The sequence below is a fragment of the Melopsittacus undulatus genome, chromosome 9, assembly GCF_012275295.1.
Source record: "Melopsittacus undulatus isolate bMelUnd1 chromosome 9, bMelUnd1.mat.Z, whole genome shotgun sequence".
Taxonomy (NCBI): Eukaryota; Metazoa; Chordata; class Aves; order Psittaciformes; family Psittaculidae; genus Melopsittacus; species Melopsittacus undulatus.
The window spans coordinates 18200676-18225559 of NC_047535.1; the positions used below are offsets into that span (position 1 = coordinate 18200676).

Sequence of the window (24884 nt, forward strand, 5' to 3'; positions counted from 1 at the left end):
TTAGCACGACATATTTATTTTTCAAGGTCAATAAATAAACGTAAATACACAAATTTGGAAAAATCTTAGTAACAGAATGTTTTTAAACAACATTCTGGCTTAGAGTCTTTGTTATTGACACTACTGGTATATTTTCTGATCTGCTTAAAGTAGGTAAGTCATTATGTTGGTGATCCTCCATCACATTAATTTGTTTGAAGAAGTTAGGCTGCTGCAAAGGAAAAAAGATGTCCACCTTTCCTTTGACAGAGAAAATTATCTGCATACATTAAGCATTAAGATTACTTTTCTGGCCATGACTTTTCTAGATAATAAATTTTTAAATTTACAGTTTGTGTATTAGAGACCTCCTACTGTTCATTACTTCATTATTATAAAAGGAAAATTGTAGCAAAAGTGGGAAAACCAAAAGAGGCATGAAAGAAAAAAGCGATACAAACTGGCGCTTTAGTTAGTAAGACATTCTTCCTCTATCCATCTAATTTTCATTCTAGGTTTGTAACAGCAGCTTCTTACTGGTGGATGTACTGGTGGAGTGTTTAGACACACTCTCCCTCAGACATTCTCCAAACACCTGAAGCCAGGGATGTCTGCCTTCGCTTTCCCAGATTATTGGATACTAAAGCACTTACCCAGGCTTAGAGCGCAAATATGTATCTTGTCCAGGAGAAGCAGCCTTTTCCAAAAGTATCTATAAATTGCTAAATAGAAATCTTTATCAAAAAGGTTCAGCAGGAAGGTAACTGTTATTGACTTAAAAGTGGAGGAAGATCTGCAGTTCCCTCAAAATTCAGCAAGGGTTCTGTTCCTGCATTCTATAAATATTACAAGACGCAACATGTTTATTTGGTTCCCATAAATTAGAAAAATCTGCTTTCTAAAAATTCTAAATTAGTGATTTAAAAACAAAATATTACACTTGACCACCTTCCCAGTCTCAGAGAACAGCCTCGCTTCTCACCACCCTTCAGAAGTGTGCTTTTTAAGGATACATGATTTATAAAACAAAAGTGTGGTTTTATCTACAGTACACTTGCTTAAATATACAAGTGGACATGTTAGCATCATGTTAAAGTTCAAGGTACTTCTGGAAAAAAGGCAGATAGTTATTTTAACTCTGCATTCTTACATAGAATAATGATTATTATAGACCTTAGTCACTTCTCATCATTCACCTATCATATAGAGAGGTCAATAAATAAGAACTTATCTGGTCCAGTTTACCTACAAGAGAAAAAATACTAAAGGAAAAAAGAAGTTACCTATAAAATTACTTGTTTAACCCTGATAACATCTGAGTTGCCATACCCAGTTTGTAATTGCAAGAAAAGCAAACACTATTCATCTTGCTTATAAATAAATGCCCCATTCTCTATGATAATTTTTTGTGTGATGCCTATCAGGTCACATATTCTTGGGGCAAGAAAGCTGGCCAGGAGGTGCAATGATAGCAATAACACAGTATAAATCTGGGTTCAAAAAAGTGAACATACCAGATCCAGAAACAAGGAAATCTGGACACACTGAGGAGGCAGTGCCCAGCTGTTATTCAGGCTCCTGTTTCATGAAGACTATACCCAGCCTAATAGTTTCATACCATGTAAGTAACACAGAACTCTATTGTGCTAGTGTAAAGACTTCAGGAAAAAGTCTTACACAAAACAAATTACCTCCTTTGTTCAGAGTAGAAGATAAAATAGCTTACTAACTGATGTAATGAGTAATGGATGTCACTATGACACAAAACTGCCAAGATTTGTGTGTTCAGCTACAAGGTGCAGTATTTCTTATGACTAATTCAAAGCACAGCCACATCCAACTGTGATTTGGAATTCCATCTTGAGCAGCACACGCCATGACTTTGAAGAAAGTCTGTATGATTGTAACAAAGTCAGCCATCCTCTCTTGAAACATGAACAAAATCCATGGGGTAATCAGGCACAGGCGGCATGTAACAGGTTTGTCTTCCTTTTTATTCCTTGTTTTTGCTTCTGAGGACATGCACTTGGCTCCAGACTAAATCCATTTTCTCTTACAAGAGAACACAGCTATTCTTCTCTTTTTCTCTCTCTTTCTCTCGAGGCTCTTTTCGTTTGCGTTCATTACTCCCAGATTGTCTTCCACTTGCTGGAGAAGCAGCACCTTGTACCTGCTATGTAAAAAAAGATAAAGTGAACAAAACAAACATCACTGTAAATGAAATCTGAAGTATTGCTCTATGGTTAAGTTCACAAACAAAAGGTTTAACTATTATGTGAACCAGCAGAATTCAGTAGGGTCTTTCATGTGTGAACACTCCAGAACTGCCAAAACTTAGTATTTCTAAGAAATTAAGTCAGCTGAAAATGAAAATATATTTCAAGTCCTGTATGTCCTTTCCATTGTATCCACATATTCAGATCAGTTGTTTCAATACTAAGATGTGGCTTCCAGCATTTTCTGACACTTCTATTTTACCACACTGGATTTTTTTCCTAGTTTCTTTTGTAAGAGTATAATCCACATTTCAGAAGTTGCGGAGTTAAAAGTGTTGGTTTTGATAGCTAGATACAGCAAAGCAGCAGCTTTCTGTGACTAGAAACTAATTAAGAACTTGGCAAGGGAGCTGTTATACAAAGACAACATAAGCTTTGTTAATTCATCATCTATTCTAGGTGCTATCCATTCACAGCTGCAAATGAGTGCATGTTGTTATGTGACATTAAGTAGATTCTTCAGTTCTACCTTTGTGCAACCAGCAGTAGCGAATCTGTGTCTTAGAAATAGCTACTGATGATTTATTAAAGCAACATGCAGTGGAAATAAGACTTTTATTTGCCAAAATTCTTTCTTCATGCTTAATATCAATTAAAGGTTTTGATACTTTAGGCCATCAAAGACTGAGCCTTCACAGATTTTTCACCTATTTGTGAATAAAAGTAGTTTTAAAAGTCTTCGGTGGTTAAGAACTCCCCGAATCCAGAACACCAACTTAAACACTGCCTCTTGCACACAAGATTTAGTTACATGGTAATTTTGTATATTAATGTGCATGAATCACATTTTCCAACCATGCAATGCAACTGCTCATAGGGATGGGACAGAATTTGCACAGGGAGAAGCTATAAATTTCCTAATTTGAAACAGGACTGAATAAAATCATGTATCAGAGTGAAATGCCTAAAAACGTACAGCAACAAACTTCTGCAAGACAAAATAAAGACCAAACTTTGACTACTATCAGAAAGCTCTTGTTTGAATGCTATTTTGCAAGTAACAAATATTGGCTAATACAATCTTTGTAACCTTACCTATTAGCTCATCCCATTATTCCAACTTAAACCATATGAATGAAACGCTAACTTTGGTTAAGCTTGCTTTTTAGCATTTAAGTGGGAGCAACTGCCATATCTACATGCACACTCCAACATTTACAGCATATTTCTTAAGATTCCTATATTCATCTTGTCACTTGCCATACAGAATGTAAGTAGACTTACCAGTGCAAAAGAGTTACAAATGTAGATGTGTGTATGTAACTTAACACTCGGTAAAATTCATTATCATAGTCTGTAATAATGCTTTCTTACCTGGACCTGAGCAGCTGCTTGTTCTTGTTCCTGATAGTACTGAGAAGCTCTCCTGTCCTCCTCTTCTTGGAGCTTCTTTGCTAGCTCTAGATCGCTGATTCCTTCTGGGATCTGTTCCCAGTTAATCTCTTGATTTTGCTGCTCTTGTTGTAGAGACAATGCCATCAGGTAATCCTAAACAGTAAACTTGTTTATTAATGCTCTTTCACATAGACAAGAGTCAAGTCACATCAGTGAATTTTTCAGCATGTGTATTTACACAATACCTCACTTTCCTTACAGCCTCATCTTCAAATAGATTTACCTCATGGAAAAGAGGTATTTGAGAACAAATCCATAACGTCACCTGCAGAAAGGCTGAAAACAGCTACTTTACATTTTTCCTTTCACAGTGCCTATGTCATAGCATACAAAACACAAGAGCTATGTTTTGTATATATGTATTTTTGATAAATAAAATCTCTATCAGGTTCTGAATTCCATTACCTGGACAGCAGCAAAAGACAGTGTCAGCTCATATGAGTTCTAGGTAGAAGATTTTATTACTGTTACCTCTGTCAGACTCTATTCTGCAAGAGATGCACTGCTTTAATTTTAAAAACTATCTGTTTATTCATTTTTCCCCAGTATTTAAAAAACATTAATGGTTGTTACTATAAAAATAAACTTCTTTTGCTTATTCAAAATGTCAGGTTTCCCAGGAGCTTCTTCTTGCTATATGTTTATATAGTACAAATGAATTCCATCTTAGGCACTAATTCTATGTAGTTAAAAAAAACAAATGACCACCATCACACATGATCCGCTATGATTTTTGTCCTACAGTCAGTAAAGTGGGCATCAGAAGCCAAAGTTCAGTTATGACAATATTAATGACCTGAAATGAATGTGTTACAGGGAGAAGTTTCTCAGTGCTGTTTCCGTTTCCATATACAAGGCAGATGTGACATTTCACTTAAGTTCTTTGCAGAAGGAGATTCTAAGAGATTAAAATCAGATTTTCCAAACTATTCACAGATGGCCCTACTCTTCTTCCCTTGAAGTCATGTTAATACTTCAAAGTAGCACATGTGAGATCGCCAACCTAAGTAGCTAAAGAATTTTTTATAGTCCTATATATGCACAAGTACACGACTAAAAATACATACTGTTATACATAGTCACAAGCAAAAAGAGAAGTACAATAGAAAAGCAGAAATACAGTACTTGATCTATTTGATCCTGCTGCCCTCTGTAGACAGTTTCAGGGTCTGATGGAGGCCGCAGGTGGAATTCAGAATCACAGAAATTTCCATCACCATCCACATTGTGCAAGCTTTCCCAAACAACTTTCTCTTCTGTGAGAAAGCCCTGATCTGTCACCAGCAGGTAAAGCTGGCCCTATGCAGAAGAATAAAGAAAACCTGTAAAACTAGGATGTTATTTTTTGCAGTCTGTTAGAGTTAGCAGAAATGCTCAGCTAACACAACTGCTGCATTCCAATAAAACATTCATTTAGATTTTTTAGCAAGATTAAAACACAAATGAATCAGTATAGAGCACTAAACCACCAGATACTGCCATTCATTGCTAAATTAACACACAGTTTCTGGATTCCATCTTGTAATTTTGCACTATCAATAAAAGTTCACATTTGTTAAAAATTTATATAAAGCATGAATATATACCTCTGATATCTCCCTGTAAATGCAATTGAGAAGTATGCCTCAAGACTTAAAATTTACATTACAAGTCCCACAAAGACAAATCAGACTAAATTCCAAAGGCAAGATCTGGAGACAAAGGTGATCTTTCCAAATAATTCAAACTCAAAACAACCGCATCTCAGACTTCATGTTTTATAATGGGGTTTAACAGAATGAAGTTTATTTCAATTGAAAAAAACCCTAAATTTAAAATTCTTGCTATCTCTTGTCACCAGTAACTGCTTTTGTTGGATGTTGGCCTTTTTATAGTTCCACAAGGTCAAATTTCTTGATTTAAACTCTGAAATTATAAAATGGGCTGGTCTGGGAGTGAAAGAGACAATGCTAGCAAGTCCAGAAGCCAAGGTACAAGGAGGACGAAATGCAAGTTTAGTCTGAAGGAACGGGAGAGGGGCTGAAAATAAATGGGAAATTACAGAAGTGGATCTCAAGTAAAACGAGATGGAGCTGCAAGTTTGAGGGACAGCAAAGCAGCACAGAAATCCATGTTTAAATTTCAATTTAAATTAGATTCTAATCTTCCCCTATTTATAATATTTTTAGAATTATACTGCAAAGCAAGAATGTTATTTACGCTAACAACCATATACCACAGACACACACAAGGCAGTTCCTGTTCTAATGATTTCATAGGCTGACGAGCAAAAAATGAAAACATCACCCCTACTCAGCAAGTATAGGACTAGTTCATAGATTTCTCTCAAGTCATTAGAAGACTGTCTATAGGATACACTGAAATCCAAATAAAATCTTTCCAGTCCTACTAAGTTACAGCCATCCCTTCTATGGCTGGTAGGTCATATGACAAAAATATTCTTTGAAGATTCATATGCAGCAATTGTTCTAATATTACCTAGTATCACAAGATGTGCTTATACAAAAGGCCAAAGAGAACAAGTAAAAAACCCACAAAGGACACTGTTATATCTTCAAGCTTTGGAATGGCAGTTATCACAGCACAGGTGGGCTTACAGACATAAATGTAACTGTCAGCAGTAAGTCTGATCACGTAACATGATCTAAGGGATTATCTTTCCCTTGGAAACCTACCTAAAAACTGATTGCTACTTCTGATGCTTAAAAACCACACAAAGAAAATAAAAGTAAGTAATTTCACATCATCTCCAATTCATACAAAATACCTTTTTCACAACAACTTAAATATAAATCTTTAAAGAAGTCTTTAAAAAATGTAAAAAAATAAATCACAGAATCTTTAAGGTAAGTGTATTTGAACCTTTTCAATTTCATTTTGTCCAGTACATTGACTCTAACAAAACCTAAAACTAAAAAAAAAAAAAAAAAAAAAAAGGGGGGTTGAGGGCTGTCAAGTTTTCTTCTATTATGCCATATATTTTGAATTACTTTTTAAACAGCTCAGTGTAGCTTACTAAGAATACTGAAATAGACAAATATTAATGCTTTCATAATCTCCCAACTATTAGATTATGAACTTTCCACAACAAAGATTAAAGTATATAATTAGTTCTATGGGATTAGAATCTGGTATCTGTCATTCAAAGACATTTTAAAACTAGCAGCTGTTTGAAAGAGAAATGTTTCAATCTTAAATAAAATTCATATTCTTACTTGGGTTTTAAGACTTCCTCAGCAGAACTACACATGGACACTGATTTTTAAAATGTCATCTTAAGAGTAAATAAAGATTTTAACACAGCTCCCTGATGAAAGGCAATAAACTTCATTACGCATCACTATGTTACCTAAACAATACCACCCTAATTCCAGTACCAATTGCATAGCTTAAAAATATGCTACTTCACTTTAACAAAACTTAGCAAACTAACAAACCCAGCCTCCCTAGTACTTGTGAGAGACTGGGTTCTTTTAACTTTATTGGAATGAAAGAACAATGGGGAAGCACAGGTCAGAGATCCAAAGTCATCTTTCCCCTTTTGTTCGTTTATCAATCACTCTGATCTCTACTTCGTATTAGTATAATTGCCCCCAAAAACCCAAACAGATTCCCAAGGACTCTCGCAACACTGCTAATACTCACATAATTTTGGTAATAACTGGACAACTTTTAGCTTCATATACAAAATATGAGTGAGCTATTTTTGTACTAGGCATCATCTCTGCAGATATCAGTCTTGCTAAAACTTAAATGTTTTGTTCCCTCTACTTGAAACAAGCAAATAAAGGACATAGGTACAGACTTTTCATAGACACTGTTTTAATGCCAATCATGTTATTTTCCAATTTTCTAAAGGCTCACAGACCAACTTCACTGACACAGTGAAATTCCATGAGGGGATTTTGTGATCTATGAAAAGCTTTTTATGATACAACCTTCAACTTCTTATCATACGACCTTCACATTGCCTCTAAATTTGAGCTGCACTAAGTAATTATATGGCTGGTGCCAGGAACCAGCCACCATTCTTCAGCACTTAACAGATCAGCCTCTCTGGTAAGAGACACTGATATACAACCAGTACAATGTAACACTGGAATTTCCAACTGGATGTGTCCTATAGTTCTACATGACATTTGCAGTTTACCAGTTTCTGCACTTCAGCTCCACTCAGTGCAACACACAAGAAGGAAAAGTGTAAGAGGGCACACAGTGACAGAATCAGTAAGAATTATCCAGTGTTGAAACATTCATTTACACTGAAGTAAGAATTTAGGCTTTAAAATAGGTGAAAATCAGAATGTGTTTTCTACTTATTTGATCATGATGCTGATTCTGCATTTACTTTCTAGTTATGGTTAAAGCTGAAACAGGATGATCAGCACACTAAGTTCATGCAATTAGGCTAACAAATGTACATATATATGCTTTTCAAATACACACTGCAAAGAACAACATCATACTTTACAAAATAAATGTGTTTTTACCTTCATAAAATCTTAACTGGCCATTCCTAAAGTACTACCAGCTTATCGTTAAGGTTTATTTTTAAATGTGGGGCTTTTTAATTAATACAATATCATGGGTTAACGCTGCCCCCAAAAGTACTAGCACGTAATATTAGTAGTAATAGAAACTAATACCTGCTCTCAATGGGGAATAAAATAATAAAATAAAGTCTTAAGTGCGTAACTGTTAATGTAATCCGTACCTACAATGAAGTTACAAATAATTATTTATCCTAAGACTCAATAGCTAGATGTTGTAGACCAATGCCCAAATTTTATAGTTTCACATATAAAAAGCTTGAAATAAAGCTAAGGAATGATAAAAGCAATACTACTGTCCTGAAGAACAATCTCTTAGTCTCCAGTTTGCACAGAAAACTACTCTGAAATGCAAACAGATGTAACCAGTAACATCACCTGAAGCCCACAAGACCTCCTTTCCTGGCTTAATTCCATGACCAGAGTAAATAACTAATGCTTTCACAGTACTTGTTCTGAAGCCAATTACGAAGTTTCCAGCAGTTTAGAAAACTGAAAAGGAAAACTAAACATTTGACCAATAGCTTTTACAGTAAAGACAAACATTTAAAGCCTTACATTTTAAAAGCTATGAAAATGTTCTCTTGGATTTCTCGATCAGACCCCTTGGTTCTTATTAAGGGGTCACATATATTTTACATCAATGTGAACGAGTGCTTTCTTGAGATATTCTAATCTATCTGAATGTTTTAACTGTTAGAGAAAAGTATGATTTTTTCAAAAAGGTAAGCACCATTTGATTCAACAGAGCAATCCTGAGAAATAAAACCTGCACACTTACTAAGAAATGGAAAAACATTTAAACATGTTTTTAAGAAGTTATATACATTACCCCTATTATGCCAAACTCAGACATCATCTTAAATACCAAAAGAAAAAGTGCAATTATTGCTATGAAATATACTTTGTTTTTGATTAAAAGTATGTACTAAGTTCTGCAATAGAATCCCGATATTTATAAACCAGAAAACATAACTGCAACACGCATAGTTAAAAATCCAAACAGGTAAGTATCTTGTCACTTTTCAGTAAAGAAAGTAGATTGTATTACAGTCACACCAGTGGGAAAAACATTCCAACTGAACTAAGATACTCTTACCAAACTGATCCCCTCTTTACAGTCCTGTTTTTCCTTGATCTAGGGAATTATCATTTGATGTATTTATTATCTGTGTAATGAAAAGCAAAGGCAAAAAAAAAAAAGAATCACATCTTTAAGAGCTGAAAATCATTACTGTATAATCACATGAGCCAAGTCTATTAATATGCAATTAAAGGGACAGGAAGTAGAATAAATGACTACTCAGACAAATGGACAAATAGTACTGAAAGATGGAGATGAAGAATGTCATAACTGAACTGCCATTATTAACTAACACTCACCATACTTCAGCAGATGTCTAGTACAGTATTGCCGTATTTGCTTTTCTTTTGTAGGTGATAATTTTGAAAATATTACATACTTTTTCCATAGGCATAAACACGATCCTAATACTCAGACTTTGCCCAAAACAGAAATGACAAAATATTGTATTATGCAAATTTAATTCAATTTTCAGAAGAGGACTAGTAAAATATTTATTATTCAAGACCACATTAAGTAATACAACCTGAGTAAACAAACTGAATCTAACTGATGGACTATTCTGAAATGCAATCTGTGAGTCTTCACAATTACATTGCAGTATCAACTCAGCAGTTAAAAGAAATACCAACACAACACTCAAGTCTTTAGAGGAAGATTACTTCAAAACTTTTCCTAGTAATATCTGAAAAAGCTCACTGTCACCATTATTCTACTATTGCTACTTTACTCATCAAGCTTCCATTATTTTGATGTGAAAGCCGTAACTAAAACAAAAAATATTTCTGAATGAGACCCTTCCATTTAACTCTTATTCCCAGAGTCAGAAATTCATAAAAATAGATTCATAAATATGGCACAGGTTACCTGGCTGAAGATTAACCTTTTAGAAGTGTTCATATATTAAACTGGAATGCTTCAAAACAGTAACAACAGGTTTCAAACACAGTGACAGTGAACTAAAACCAATTTTCTTCCTTTGATTTTTTCTCTTGCTCATAAACCAAATACTCTTATTTTTAAGTTTTCTAATACTTTTCATCTATCATTGTCCAGCTCAAAGCCTGAAGTATTGTTATACCTGTAACTCATGTGGAAATGCCTTTTAAAATACCTGCTAGCAGAGACTGTTAATAAGCGTTTGCCTACAATATATAAAGCACTGATACCTTCTTACTGTACACCAGGAATTCATGTTGCTCTATGTTCATAACCATTCTATTTCTGATCTTGCCAGAAGTACTTAAGAGTGAAAAACCTCAACCACCTATTTTATTATTGTTAATTTAGTAACAATTAAAAAGCCACATTTATGAGGAGTCACTCCAATTCCTTTCCTTACAAATTCCTTTACTATCCATGCAAAACCAAAAAAATCAATACACACTGGACACAAAGGAAGCATGAGTAGATTAACCAGCCTAATAAATCATAGAAGTTGGGCAACTAGTACCCCAATTGTTTCCAAGGAGTTCTTGTCACTATGCAACATCCTGTAACAGCAGCCTGTGAAAGAAATTTCAAACCAAAGACACAAGAATTCAGAATACTGCGCTGTTTACTCACACATCCAAGTAGCTCTCATTTGAGTAAAATAGCCCTCTAAAATAAGCAATTCAAAAGCAAGGTAAAAATCCTTTGATCTGGCAGTGGAAAGCCACTGTAAACTCAGAAGAACTGGGTAGTGTTGTCAGTTTTAGTAAATCTTGCATTTTTAAATGTATACCATGTGTCAATAAATACTGCAAACTCTTTGTAATAAATACTTCAAAAACAGAAAGCTCAAATTATATGCACAAAGGATGTTACCAGTCTCCACCTCTCCCATTTCTGCTCTAAAATATCCACAAGATTATCCCTCCCTAAGGAACAACAGGTAAAATGCATATGTCAGAGACTTAAAACCAGAAAATATCTATTGTCTCTAAAACAAGCTCACCAGATGGGATGTGAATGGGACTTTAATACAACTTTAAAAAAAGTAATCTGTTCAGCCAAGCACCACAAATATTAAAAATGGCTCAGTCACAATCATACAATTGTTTCATGGCACCAATAAAGAGCAGAATTAAGGCTATTCTGGTTCATCTGTTCAATTAGAACTGTTATGTTGAGCTTGAAAATGTCTCTGATTTATGAATTTTGCTCTTTGAATTATTTCAATAGCACCAGGTATTTTCTTTCCTAAAATTACACAGACTCTTCAATTCTAAAGCAGAGTCCAGAAAACATAAGCACTTAAAAAAAACCTGTAAGAGGCTTCTATGTTTCCTTTGAAAAAGATCACTGATGTGGTTTGGCTTGTTTTTTTCTTTTAATTTCCTCCAATAATTGCAGTTAAGATCAACCTACATTCTACTTCCTTTGAAACCTAACATACTGAAATCCAAGCCTTTTCACTAAAATATCAGCCTGAAAAAAATGAAAATGCTGAACTTCAGAAGTATCTCACAAGTCACTGTATCAGCTGTACATGAGAGTTTCCAAATAAAAGTTTCAGTTTCATTAGAATGACACTTAAATGGCCTAATGTACCTAAGGGATTTTAATTATGTATTTTTACTACTACTAACACTACTACTATATTTTGCTAATTATTCAAACTGTCAATGTCTCTAAAACCACACAAGTTTTATTATGTGCACATAGCTTTTATTATAGGTATTGATTCCCTTCCATTTAACTTTGTAATGGTTTCTTTTGTCTGTTTCCATACATTTGTATGGAGGTGTAAGAGGGAAAGGCAGTACTAGATAGGCAAACATATTGCATAGTTCTTGCCCTAAAAGTTCTACACCATCCATTTTCTCTGGTATATGTTGGGTCTTCAGTTTTCATAATTGATGGACTTCTCACCATAGTCCAGCTACTGCTGAATACTGCTAAAACTGTGACATAAAGGAAACTCCATTAAAAATCTGCAGAGCTAGCATTAAACCTAGTAAAAGGGCAGAGTAAAGCAGCTGAAAAGTATCAATTCTGTGACAATGATACATTTTGATTTCATATATGTATCTGAGAGGTCCAATAGTTTCTGCATAGCTAACCTTGGCTAAAAGCCTAGACTATTTCTGAATCTCTTAATATGAAATCATGTATTTATTGCAAATAGCTAGGTAGGTTAGAAACAGACAGAAAGGTTACTGCTGACTTTTAGAAATAAAGATTTTACATCTTTATTAAAAGTCTCTTCATATCTCAAATTCTGTAATTTACTACTCACCAGAAGTCCAAAGGAAAACGAACATTTAAAAATGGCAGCCTCAGAAACTAAAAGCCTGTAGATAACGTGAAAATTCAACACTAGCTGCACGAGGTCACCATAATGACTATGAAACACAAGAATAATGGCTCCAAATTCCAAAACTTAGCATTTCAGCAGTCTAAGACTTTTCAAAAGGGACAAGATTAAAGCCATACTGTCTGAGAATCGGTAAAGCTTAAAATGCACAACTAATAAATAATACAATTCTTCGAACATTTGAATTCAGTATTTTTTAGGATTTAGTTCTTACAGTTAAAATTCAGAGGAGGAGTCTCAGAAGCATTAACAAAGTTGTCATTTGTTTTTCCTATCCTGGAATACTCTTTTCACAATTCTTACAGTTTTCCTTCCCCCATTTCAGCTTCAAAAAAATAATCCCTTTAACAAAGGGAACCAGTACTGTAGCTCCCCTCAACTTCTCCAAATGTTTGGCATTTCAAACATGATGGAGCTACTCATCTATTGGCCCAAACATAAGGCAAAGTTTTATATCCTCAAATAAAAAATTAATTAACTTCTTCATTGCCAATCTCTGCAAGTAAATTTAAGCCATGTGAGAGATGTAAGTAATTATACGTAACCGCAAAGGGAGTTAACACAGGGAACAAACTAAGCAAAGTGAAGAGCTACAAGAATATTTAAAGTGAGAATGCATCTGGATATCTAAAACACTGTAATCAATACCTCAAGTAACATTTGCTACACACCTTACATTCACCATAAGCCATACCTACATATGACCATATTCTGGAATTTATTTCTATTTCCAGAATGAGGAAAACCAAGATTTGCCTTGAAATGAGAATATAAGCCCCAACAATAAAGACAAATATGCTGAATATACCTTGTATTTGGTCATGGTGCTGAAATGATTATTCCTGAAGAATACACAAAGCTCTCCCTCCTGGACAGCTGAAGTCAACTCACACAGTCCATGGTATGTCAGCTGTGTAGCTGTGTTATTTAGAAATTGCTCAGCTACAAATCCTACAAAAGCAATACATACTGTTATGTGTGTCCTTACATACTTCCTAATATATAAAACCTGGTTACAACAGTAGTATTTTTCCATGTCCTCCCTACTAAGATGCCCCATATTGCCACAAATCTAAGGTAACACATTTAGAGAAGCGAAAAGGAGTTGAAAGTTTAAAAACGTCAGCATTTTAGATAAACCTCTTATGTTCAAAAATGCTATATCCATTTCTAGTATTACTGCTTTTACCTTGTCATCATGTAGCATATAATTCATATTCTAATTATAGGAGATAATAAATAGCCAAGTTGAAATTAAAGTGCTGCCTATAACACCTTTTCAGAAAGGAAGTTCCCTCCAGCTTTTTTAAAAGTATATGTAATAGATCCAAGAGTACAAGGCTGATCCTTTGTTTGGAAATTGCATCACGGAAGTTTAGAAGACAAGTACGGTACTGTCTGCCCGCCCAGGGAGGAAGCTCAGCAGACAGAATACAGCTCTTCACACTTGTACCTCTACGTACCAACATCACATACAAAATACATAACTAAGATTTGATAGGGTAGATACTTTGATAAAACACAGAACAAAGTTACCCACCTTCACTAACCAGTTCACTGTTGTCTGACTGTTTACAAGAAATTATCTTCTCCACCAGCTGATTGTAACTGCAGTTACCAACTGCTTTTACTATGTCAGCAACCTGCAACAGGGAAGACCACAAAACAAAGAACTTACCTTTGTAAGAACAGAAGACAACAGTGAGCCTATAGCAATTACTCATATAAGAGTTTCAATAAAGAAAGGCATTATACCTCCAAAAATACTATGCCAGAAAGTTTTAGCAAAATGTATAACAGTCTGGGCTGGCTTAGATCCCATTTTAAATCCTTAAGTTAGCACTTAACATTGAAAGCTGTTGCTAAAGCAGATGGGGGGATGGAATGGGGCATCAGTTGGCTCAGTCAGGTAGGTGGGTAAAGTCCAATGGGATAAGAGAACAGCAACTTTCAGGACCAAGGTATGAAAATTAAAAAACAAAGCAGATTATTCCAGCCAAACTCTTCAGCTTCCCCCTAAGAGTACCAGTTTACTGTTTATTAAATACTAACATTAAAAATAACTTATATGTTTGTTAAAGATGCTGTTCTCTGTATTTGGTTCTAATGCTCAGTTCTCAAAAGCACTGACTCGTAAATCAGAAGAAAGGAGGAAAGTAACCTTGCATTTCTTCCAAGTGTTCTCTTACTGAGCTTTCAAAAACAATGACTGGGACACAGTATTTGGCAACTTTCTACTTCCTGCAGCACAACAGTTCCCATTTAAACACTAAGTTTTTCAGCACAGAAGGTTTTTAAAGTTAATCTGACTATAATCGTAGTCTCTGCAAAGTCACCACACTAAAAATCATACAATCTGTATTCACTCCTCTCTGAAGGGGATCCATTTTTTCTCAGTAGATTTAAAACAACCCATTAACATAATTATTATTATTGACTCCAGGTAAAATTATGAAACCTCTCCCTTCCCTCTGAGAAAATTCAGAATTACTTATGTTCTGTTTGAATTATTGAAAAAAAAACCAACAACAACAACAAAAACAAAAAAACCAAACCAAGTTACCTGAGGGTCCACTAACCATCCATGGTACAATGGGATATCAAGAAGATCAAACACTATGCATTCAGGTGTGTATTCAAACACTCTTACACCTGTAAACTTCACATTGACATCCAGACCCGTCTGTAACTTATGTAGAATCGCCATTGCATCACTCATATTCTTAGAGCAGAAAGAAGAAAAAAAGAACAGATGACCAAATAGAGCTTTGTACACTTGGAGGTTAATCTTATAACCCTTCCTCATTTAGTACTCATCAATTCAACATTTTTGAGGGGGAAAAAAATAAAAAAAATGCAAAATTACAAAAGCAGGAATTAGCTAAATAATTGTTTCACTGCATATTCACATTATTAATTCTCAGTTTGCTGATCTCTTCTAGCATAATGAGAACTCTCCCTCCAATCACCTGTATCCAGCTGTTTATTCTTCTGCACTCATAAGCTGCTTTTAGGCAGCTCTTTCTTCTTCTAACTCTATTCCCTATAATCACAAGCCAGTTATTTGCAAGAGCTAGATTATAAAGGATTATCTCAGGGTCCATCCTGAGGGTTCTTCTCTTGTAAGTCCTGCCTTATGAGTCAGGCTGAAGTACCTGCCACTGCATAATAAATGAGCAAAATGAATAGATCTACTTGGCAACTCTAACTTGGGGGTTCAACACTTAAAAGTGGTGACCAACAATGCAGAATCCGATTTTTTTGTTATTTCATAAAAGTTTTGCTCTGCATTTCATCAGAAGTGACCAGATATCAAGCTTTTATACTTCAGGTGTTCTAAAAGAAATAATGACATACTCTTACTCTGCTAAATTAATAGAAAAATGTCTATAGCAATTCCATTAGCCATACACAAATTCAGATCATACATCTAGAAGCATTAGTTGAATTTATTTTGTAATGTTTACTTTGTAAACAAAGCAGCAATACAAACTGTCTAGAAAACTGCAGAAGTTCCTCACTACAATTAGAACAGTATCATTCCTGTTTTAGCTATTTTTGCACAAAGCAACAGATATCTAAAAAAATATGGATGTGAGGATATACATATACAGAACAGTTGAGCTTGGAAGGGACGTCTGGAAGTCATCTGGTCAAGCCTCCTCAAGCAGGCCCACCTAGAGCCGGTTACTCAGGGGCATGTCCAGATGACTTTGACTACCTCCAACGATGGAGACTGCATAACCTCCCTGGGCAACCTGTTCTGAAGTTTGTGCATCTGAACTTGTCTTTGAATAAAAATAATTAAATCCCTCAAGTATGATAAAAAAGAAAATTGCAACTGAAATTAGTATCTTTTCATAGTATAGAAATTATTGTAATATCAAGCACTATAAATCACGCTGTCTGAAAAATTCACTTGAATTTTTTGTAAGAAAACATTGTTTAAGGCAAAGAATATTAACTGTGTAACAAGATGAAACAAAATTACGATTAACATCTAGACTTAGTTCTAACACTTCTGAAATGCAGTAACTTTGTAAAACTCAATTGTGTAATTAGTTTCTTTTTCCCCTCTCATGTGGTTTCAGTCATGCACTTACAAGTACCTTCAGAACATTCATAAGAGCAGTTTTCTTTGAAATTGTTAAGTTAAAGATTTAAGGAACAGGTTTGTGACATATAAATAGTAAACTCATATATCTGAGCACAAGAAAGTCATAAAGGTTGTACTTTAACCAGACACATAACTTTCATCACACTCCTGTGGTTGATTATAGCTGTCATCATCCATAGTACAGAATTGTGTGGAAAAAACACAATAATTTTGTTATTACAAAATATAGAATTTTATATTTTTATATAATTTGATTATTAAACAAATCCAGTCTTCATTCCAATTTCAACTATCCCAACATACTAGTTTGATTTTCAACACTGAATAAGACCAAGAAAAGAAGACCTAATAATAAACAGAAATAGCCTGAAACCCAGAAACTATAATAAATTCAAATCACTTTTCCGTGAGTAATCAAAAAACCAGCTGAGCTTGACCACAGAGCTTGAAAAACTTGCTGAGATAATATATACTACAACAATATTTCCTTTAAACTAATAGCATCATCTTTAACATAGAAAGACCTCTGTGATGAAAAAAAATGCAGTCAGTGCAAATAATATTGCCTTTCATAATATAAAATCAACCTCTTTCTGTCCATCATGACTTAAGAATGGCAATCTCTCTCTTGTCCAGTTTACATCCTCAGAGCAAGTCTAGCAAGCATCACATAACAGAGTACACTTAAGGATGCATAACAGAAGACTTCAAAAGCAACTACCCTGTTGCATGCTCCCATCTGTATTTCTACGTTACAACTCCCCAATAAAACCAAAATTCTTTCATTATACTCCTTACGGGCAAATAAAAATAATTTCTTACCTTAATAGATACTGAGTTTTCCTCCATTAATAGAAAGTATTTATAAATTATACTCTACATAAAGCCTAGAAAAAAGGAGAAACTAACTACAAAGAATGGCTTGTATGCTTCTGGTTTTTAACAAGATAAGCCTGAGGTAAGAAGAAAAAGGTTTAGTTCCTTCAAACGTAAGCGATTATTTCAGGAGCAGTTCCTTACCTGCTCATAATTTAGACGCTGAATTTCAGATATCTCTTTAGGTTTTGCATCGAGAATATAGTCTCCTAAAAAAGGCAAAAATAAAATTACATTCATTCCACACTCAAAGTTTCAACACTTTGTTGAACACTTCTGATTGAAGCTGACTGGTCATAAATACTACCACTGAAGATTTCTATCAAATTAACGAGACTGCATTGTTTTATAACCTGAATTATAATTATGAAGTAAAACATGAGTATAAAAACCATAGTAAGAACATATTAAGAAATAAAACTCAAATGGCCAATGCTGTTACTAAAGGAGCATTTCATAATCTCTTGGGGTATCATACTAATCTCTTAATTATTCACATAGAAATTCTACACATAGAAATTTACCTTCCTCTGTGTCTCAACTTAAAAACAGTAAAAGGTCAAACTGTGCACAGTAAGATATGTAATTGCATTACACAGTTACAAAGGCAACCACTTACTCTCACTGATACTATGAATATTTTGGAATATGTTTCCATGTACCAGTAATTCTGACAGGTGTGTATTCCACCTGTGTCTACAACACAAATGTAATTAATCAGTTAATCAACACACTGGAGTTCAAGAGCTATAAAATCTTTAGTGACCCATATCCATAAACTGCCTCTCCAAAATGCTTCAGATTTTATTTCAATGCTTTTTGTATTTATTCTCGTGCTCCATTACTAAAAAACACATTTATAACCAAAGAAAAACATCATTATAGGTTTCCATACTGATGATCTTTAAAGTTAAGATTGTTCACAGTGGTTGAAAAGCTCTTTTAGTTTTATTTTCTTTTAATGTGTAGAAGAACCATTTGACAACGGCTGATCCTGCTGATGGACTAGGAACCTAGATAATTTGAGCAATTTTTTTATTCGATTTAATAAGATAATTCCAGAAGCTAATATATGTCTTCAAGAAAGAATACACACATTTACATAACTAGGATTATAGAATCATAGAATAGTTCGGGTTGGAAAGCACCTTAAGATCATCTAGTTCCAACCCCCCTGAAATGGGCAGGGACAGCTCATACTAAACCATATCACCCAAGGCTTCATCCAGCCTGATCTTGAACACCGCCAGGGATGGTGACTTCAGACAGTTTTATTCTATCAAAACAGAAGAAATGTTTAGACACAGGCAGCAATATATCTTAAGATTTGTTTTTATGAAATTATGTAATTAACTGTCTTCTTCCACTGAAAGATTCAGTGCTAGGCTTTTGAAAAAGAACAAGCTACACTCTTTACAAGCAAAAAATAAACAAATAAAATACAGTACTTGTTAGGCTACAAAGGAGAAGAACTATGGTACACATAGCTTAAGTACTATAGCAACTGCACTTTTAACACCTGGGTCATTCTGGGCTATTGAAATTATTGACATGTCAGAGGCAAAACAGCAGCAGTTTTGCTGAACTGGATAATTGAGTAACGCCTGTAAATGAGACTCCTATCACTGTGAAGAACGTATTATTTTTTTCCTATTATTTTAATTGGGTCACACTATTAAGGATTAGAGTTACTGAAGTCAATTAAAGGCCCAGCTGAGTTACTACATTGTGTGAACTATAATAAAACAACATTGTAACAGACATTAATAAGTTTAAAGATACTACAAGGCATAGCAACTGCATCACTAGACTAACCACTCTGGAAAACAGTTTAGGAAGCTTCTAAATGCAATTAAGGAAAAGCACTAGTAACTGAAATCCATAAGTAGTTTACAAAGTTGCCTTTGTAAATTGTGTAATGCAGTTACATACCTTATTGTACAGAGTTTGACCTTTTAATATTTTTAAGTTAAGGAACAGGGGGACATAAATTTCTGCGCAAAATTTCTATGAGAATAATTAAGAGATTGACATCCCAAGAGATTATGAAATGCTGCTTTAGTAGCAGCATTGACCATTTGAACGGCCAATGTGACTATTTTTTTTGCAGCATGTGTTCAAATAAAGCTGAATAGTAAATAAGTAAACCAGTTTTCCTATATTACTCCTCACTGGTAAGAACAATACATAATTAAAACAATTTATTGTAATTACTAACCCAAGTATTCCATCAGCTGTTCAGCCGTTATGATTTCCATCATTGGTGGCAGCTTAATCTGTGAAAGTAAAAGCGTATTATCCTTAAAATGTCAAAACACCACAATCCAGAAAGTATCAATATGGTATTTCTAGACAGAAGTCTTCTGATCACATCTGCCTCACCAGTTTATAACAGCATTAGTACACTGGAACCAAGAGCCTTCCCAGTACCTCTACTAAAAAACAGCTACAAGAAGAGATTAAAAAAGGCACTATGACTTTTAGAGAAAGCACATGCACATGGTACTTTCTCTCACTTTAAGCTCTTTGCATAGCACTCCCTACTCCCACCAAAACATTTCACCAGCATTCCCCTCAACTTCATAAGAGTTCACACCACTCATTGCACTAGGTCAGCTGCAAGCACCTGGGATGAAAAGACTGGGAATTGTAGCCATACTTAAGAAAACTTCACCTTATTCAGAAGTCTTTGACTCCCTGCCTTCATTGGAACTCTTAACTGAGTCTTAACTCAAAAAGTTCCAGCATACAGACAAGAGGCTACAGAGAATCTGGTAGCAGCAGCTGCTGAGACAGGAATGCCAAGAAGAGGAAACGACCTTCCAGAACTCTCACCCTGTGCTGACATTTCAAGGATTTGGTTTAACTCCATACAGAAGAGACTGGAAACACACAGAACTTGGTGGTAAAGTTTCTGTTCCACTCTCTCCTAACCTACTCCTGTCATTAGCACCTGCTAAAACCAACCACCCTGGCAGCCACCAGAGCCAAAAGCTTCTTACATATTCTCATGCCTAAGATTTAATAGGCTCCAGCTACTCTGTTGGTTGCAGAGAGGAAGGAGGAACTTCCTCCATGAGATGAAAGAGCAATACGTATTGAAACCTTTGATGTGGCATTTCCTCCATCAATCATTCCGAGTAAAAGTTTTGCTTGCACGCTTCCATTTACACATCTCCCTGCAACTACAGCCAGAGCACAAACACAAAGGCATGCATCTGGCTATCTGAAGGAATACCATAGGAGTATATCATCTTTAACCACAGTGTGCTCAATTTTTCCTTACATAATTATGAATTTTATTTTGCTAGGGTTTGGGGTTGGGGTTTTTTAAGCTTTCTCTTCCATTTTTAATCTTTTCATCCTCTCTTTAGCGTCTTACCACTGGAAGTCTAGAGAGTCTGGTATTTATTTTAAGAATTTTTAAATCAAGTTCCTGAACATTGTTCACAGTTCTCCTTGACCTGAAAGACACAATATGAGAGAGGTAATTCATGCTTAAGGTTTAATAGGCTCAGACTACTTTGCTGGTTGTGGAGAGGAAGTTCTTCCATCAGACGGAAGAACAATACATATAAAGTCTTTGATAAAGCAACCCAAACTCAAAAATACACTATAGCAACAGTACACTGTTCATGTTGTGATGGAGAGGGCTTCCTTCCCAAACTGAAAGCTAAGCTATTTTAATAACTTTAATTTAGTGTGATTGAACTAAATCTATCTCTCCACTGATTTTATTCATATTTGACAAAAGGCATATGTGTTAAATATGCGGGTTTACAAGAAGTATCATTAAATTTGGAAGAAAAAGACCCAAGTTAATATGACCTTGTTATTTATACACTAAGAAATATGACCATGCTTAGGTCACAACTGGCCACACAGCATATGCCACGCACATCAGCCTGGAGATGGTGGCCATAGAAAGAAGCTGATAGTACCAAGATCTGGGGAAGGAAAGGAATGAAACTATAAACTGTTAGTAAACCAGAAAATTACTGATGCATAAATTCATCAGAAAGAAGGCTTAATTAGTTCTGCTTATAAAAAAATTAAAATTATATGAATTAAACAAGAAAAATCAGTCATGCATGCATAGGCACATGAATTTTTGAAAACATCTTTTAAATGACTGACAACTGACTGAAGCTTAAAAATTTCTCAGCCTTTCCCCAAAACTAATACTCAATAGGATAAAGGTTTTCATAATCTTTGATATTGTTCATAATATTCATACTCACTATTCATATAAATATACGATATTGTACCATGTAAATAACAGGAGTACAGGTTCAAAAAGCTGATTCTTGAACTTCTAGTTCCGAATTGGCAGCAGTCAAGCCTTAGCAAACATCAGCTTGCACACCCCTGAGTTGGCTCTGGTTCATTGCAGCTTCTAAGGCACATAGATGTAATGGAACAGAACAGAATTACTTACACTAGATCTACCTGAAGTAGTTCTGGGACTACAAACAGTACACATGTGCCAGCATAATATAGTATAATAGCATTGCTCCCTCAAATATTAGCAGGAGTACTGCGATGACTTGGCACCAAAATTAGCTCTTTTTAATATTTATTTAAAACCTTTTGCATCAGCTCAGCCAGCATCGTTTGGGGATTTCTGCTCAGCACCACATTTGGGAATCCAGAAGTATGCATGTACTACAAAAAGCAGCTATATACATGGGTTACCTGTATTTGAGCTCTTCATATTCATGGCATAAACATAGTAATGTTTCAGGCTTTATGGACTTATGGTATTATTTGTATCACTGATTAACAATCTGAATTTCCCCTCACAACTATAATGCTAAGCAACTTACGGTTTTTTACTGCAGAACCAAAGCAGTTCTATTTGTATCTGCAGAATATCTCATAGCTGCATATTTTAACAAGCTAAATCTCAAAATTAACTGCTCACTTGAACCCTAAACAAAGTTAATGTATTACTTCATGGCATAATTCTAGGGCTGGGATGTTTTGTGGGACCTTGATCACACCTTTAAAGTTTCCAACACAGTCACAAGTACTTCTAATAGAGCTAATGTAGGATATAGAGAGAACATGACATTTCCTAACTGTTTGAAACTTCATTGTGAGTGCTTAAGCTATAGGAAACAGGAAAGAAAAACACCTCAAAGCTTGAGAAAAAAAAAAAATCATACAGAACCACAGTCATTCTCCATATAAATCAACAGAAGAAAACAATTTAAGCAGTTGTTGTTCATAGCAATTTTATTTTGAGGAATAATTTTCTCAATAGGTTTCAATGCTTAGTTTCTAGATTTTACATTAATTCTACATTTTAGGAAAAACATTTCCTCAACTCCCACCCATTTCCTGTACCCCTCTATTGCAGCTTCCTGGTCTTTCGTCTTGCTCTCTCTCTTCCTAACTCTAGCCACTTTTCATTTCCGACATTCAGAAGTGGAAAACTAAATCTTTCTCACCCAACTATAATGTGAGGTACAGTTGAGCTCCCTTTGTAATTAAAAGACTGGTAAACAAATTTCGTATTGAGCAGCTGGTGTAGTACAACTTCCACACCTTCTATGCATTAGACTACAAACTAGAAAAATAGATAATACTAATTTTAAATATTTCCCACTGTATTCTCCCATGCTTCAGAAAGGCTTGAAAAAAACAACTAAGTGATAAAGTCCCACATAGACACCAACACTTCCAAAAATACTACATGTACAGACCATGCAAATGTCTAATGGCTTATTATTTATAGTCTCAGAATATGTTTATCTAAAATATGCAACTCCCTAAATTCAGACTTCCAGAAGAGGTAAAGGTAGCTTCAAGTTGCATGAAAAAAACAATTAATACTCCCTGCAAATACATACCTTTTGCATTGTAGGAACAGCTTCATGAACTTGTCATACAACAGCCCGATAGCACATGCTGCTACCAAATAACCTTAACATCTTCCCCCTCAACCAGGTTTCCTTCAGTCCTTCAGAGCAGTCTTCCTGATCCAGAAAACATACAACTACATGCCCACTGGTCTGTAAGCTCAGCTCATACCACAGGTGCAAGAGGAAGGCTGCCAAGGCCTCTGCTGAGCAGTCCTCAGAAACTCACCAGCAGCTCGCCTTCAGAGGCTAAGCCAGTCCATCTGAGCAATCTATGCAAATTCTGGCCATAAGGAGGTTTAGCTTAGTAACAAGAAAAAGCAAATCACGTGCAAAGGACTAATGCCAGACCTCAGACCTGGCACTACCACTGCAGACTCCAACAAATCAAATGGATATCAGCAGAGCATCCTGTACTCGGCTCCTCTGAAAAAGGGACATTTTTATGAGAACCTAAAACTAAAAAATTCTAACTAGAATTTTTTTACTCCTCTTCTGCACCTCAGTTTGAATACATCTAAACATAAACAGTTCTATATATTTACTTGCATAATTGTTACAATCACATAAATAAGTAAATCATACAGTTCTAAGTTACCAGAATTTTAGTACAACTCTGCATGTAGGGAACACAGCTCCCAAAACCTTCCATTCATTCAGAGGACTGTCACAGAAAAAACTTCAAATACACTGTCAAATACACTACTGGGGTTACTCTCCTACATGAAAATCTGTAAGGACGAGATACTCCATATGCACTCACTTCAAGTCAAAATTAATATTATTTGTACTGCATTATGTTTTCCCTTCGGCTTATTTTATGGTCCAAACCAATTTCTCTGTTCCATGGACATTTCAGATATGTCATTTCTGTGCAATGCATTAAGGTTTAGAATTCTTTGGCTACATGACATCACCTCCTACCAAAGAAACAGAGCAGAATTACATGGCAAGCTTATTAAGCTTTAAGCATCTGCTGATTGCCATGAGGTACATCCTGAGGAGGGCTACCCCCACACAAAATTACAGCTTAATGCAAAGCCAGCAGTTATCGGAAAGTGACGTATGAACTGTATGTAACAAAGATTACAAAAAGCAAAGCAAGCGTTGCACTGCTAAGCTTAACTACATAGTGAGCCACAGCCCCAAGGGAAAAGTGACCAGTCTTCAGATTTAAATAAGCTGAAAGTCAGTGCCCCACACTGGGACAACCCATGCTTGTACATACATTTTAAATGTTTGTTTTGATACTCTAATAATGCTTTTATTTCCAGCACAGAAGCCTAAATGGTTACCACAGTTTTGCAGTTACTTTTCAAGTTGGTATCATACTGCTTTTATTTTTTCTTAGAACATCTTTGTAACACTTGTGTAAGCAGAACTCCTCAGCTCTATGTCCTTAAGGCTAAACTGCAAGTTACACTTATTCAGGCAGTCTGCAA

General features: G+C 35.2%; 1 protein-coding gene across 1 annotated transcript in view; it reads right to left on the reverse strand.

The window, feature by feature from the left end:
- MINDY2 (MINDY lysine 48 deubiquitinase 2) overlaps window positions 1-24884 on the reverse strand; it is a 27946-nt gene continuing 3062 nt past the window's right edge. The window contains exons 2-9 of the mRNA XM_005145942.3: window positions 19797-19854; window positions 17723-17787; window positions 15149-15307; window positions 14126-14228; window positions 13394-13536; window positions 4776-4949; window positions 3570-3743; window positions 1-2152 (exon numbers count right to left, since the gene is read on the reverse strand). Coding sequence (XP_005145999.2) covers window positions 2033-2152; window positions 3570-3743; window positions 4776-4949; window positions 13394-13536; window positions 14126-14228; window positions 15149-15307; window positions 17723-17787; window positions 19797-19854 — 996 coding nt within the window. The 3' untranslated portion in view covers window positions 1-2032. The remainder of the gene's footprint in view (window positions 2153-3569; window positions 3744-4775; window positions 4950-13393; window positions 13537-14125; window positions 14229-15148; window positions 15308-17722; window positions 17788-19796; window positions 19855-24884) is intronic.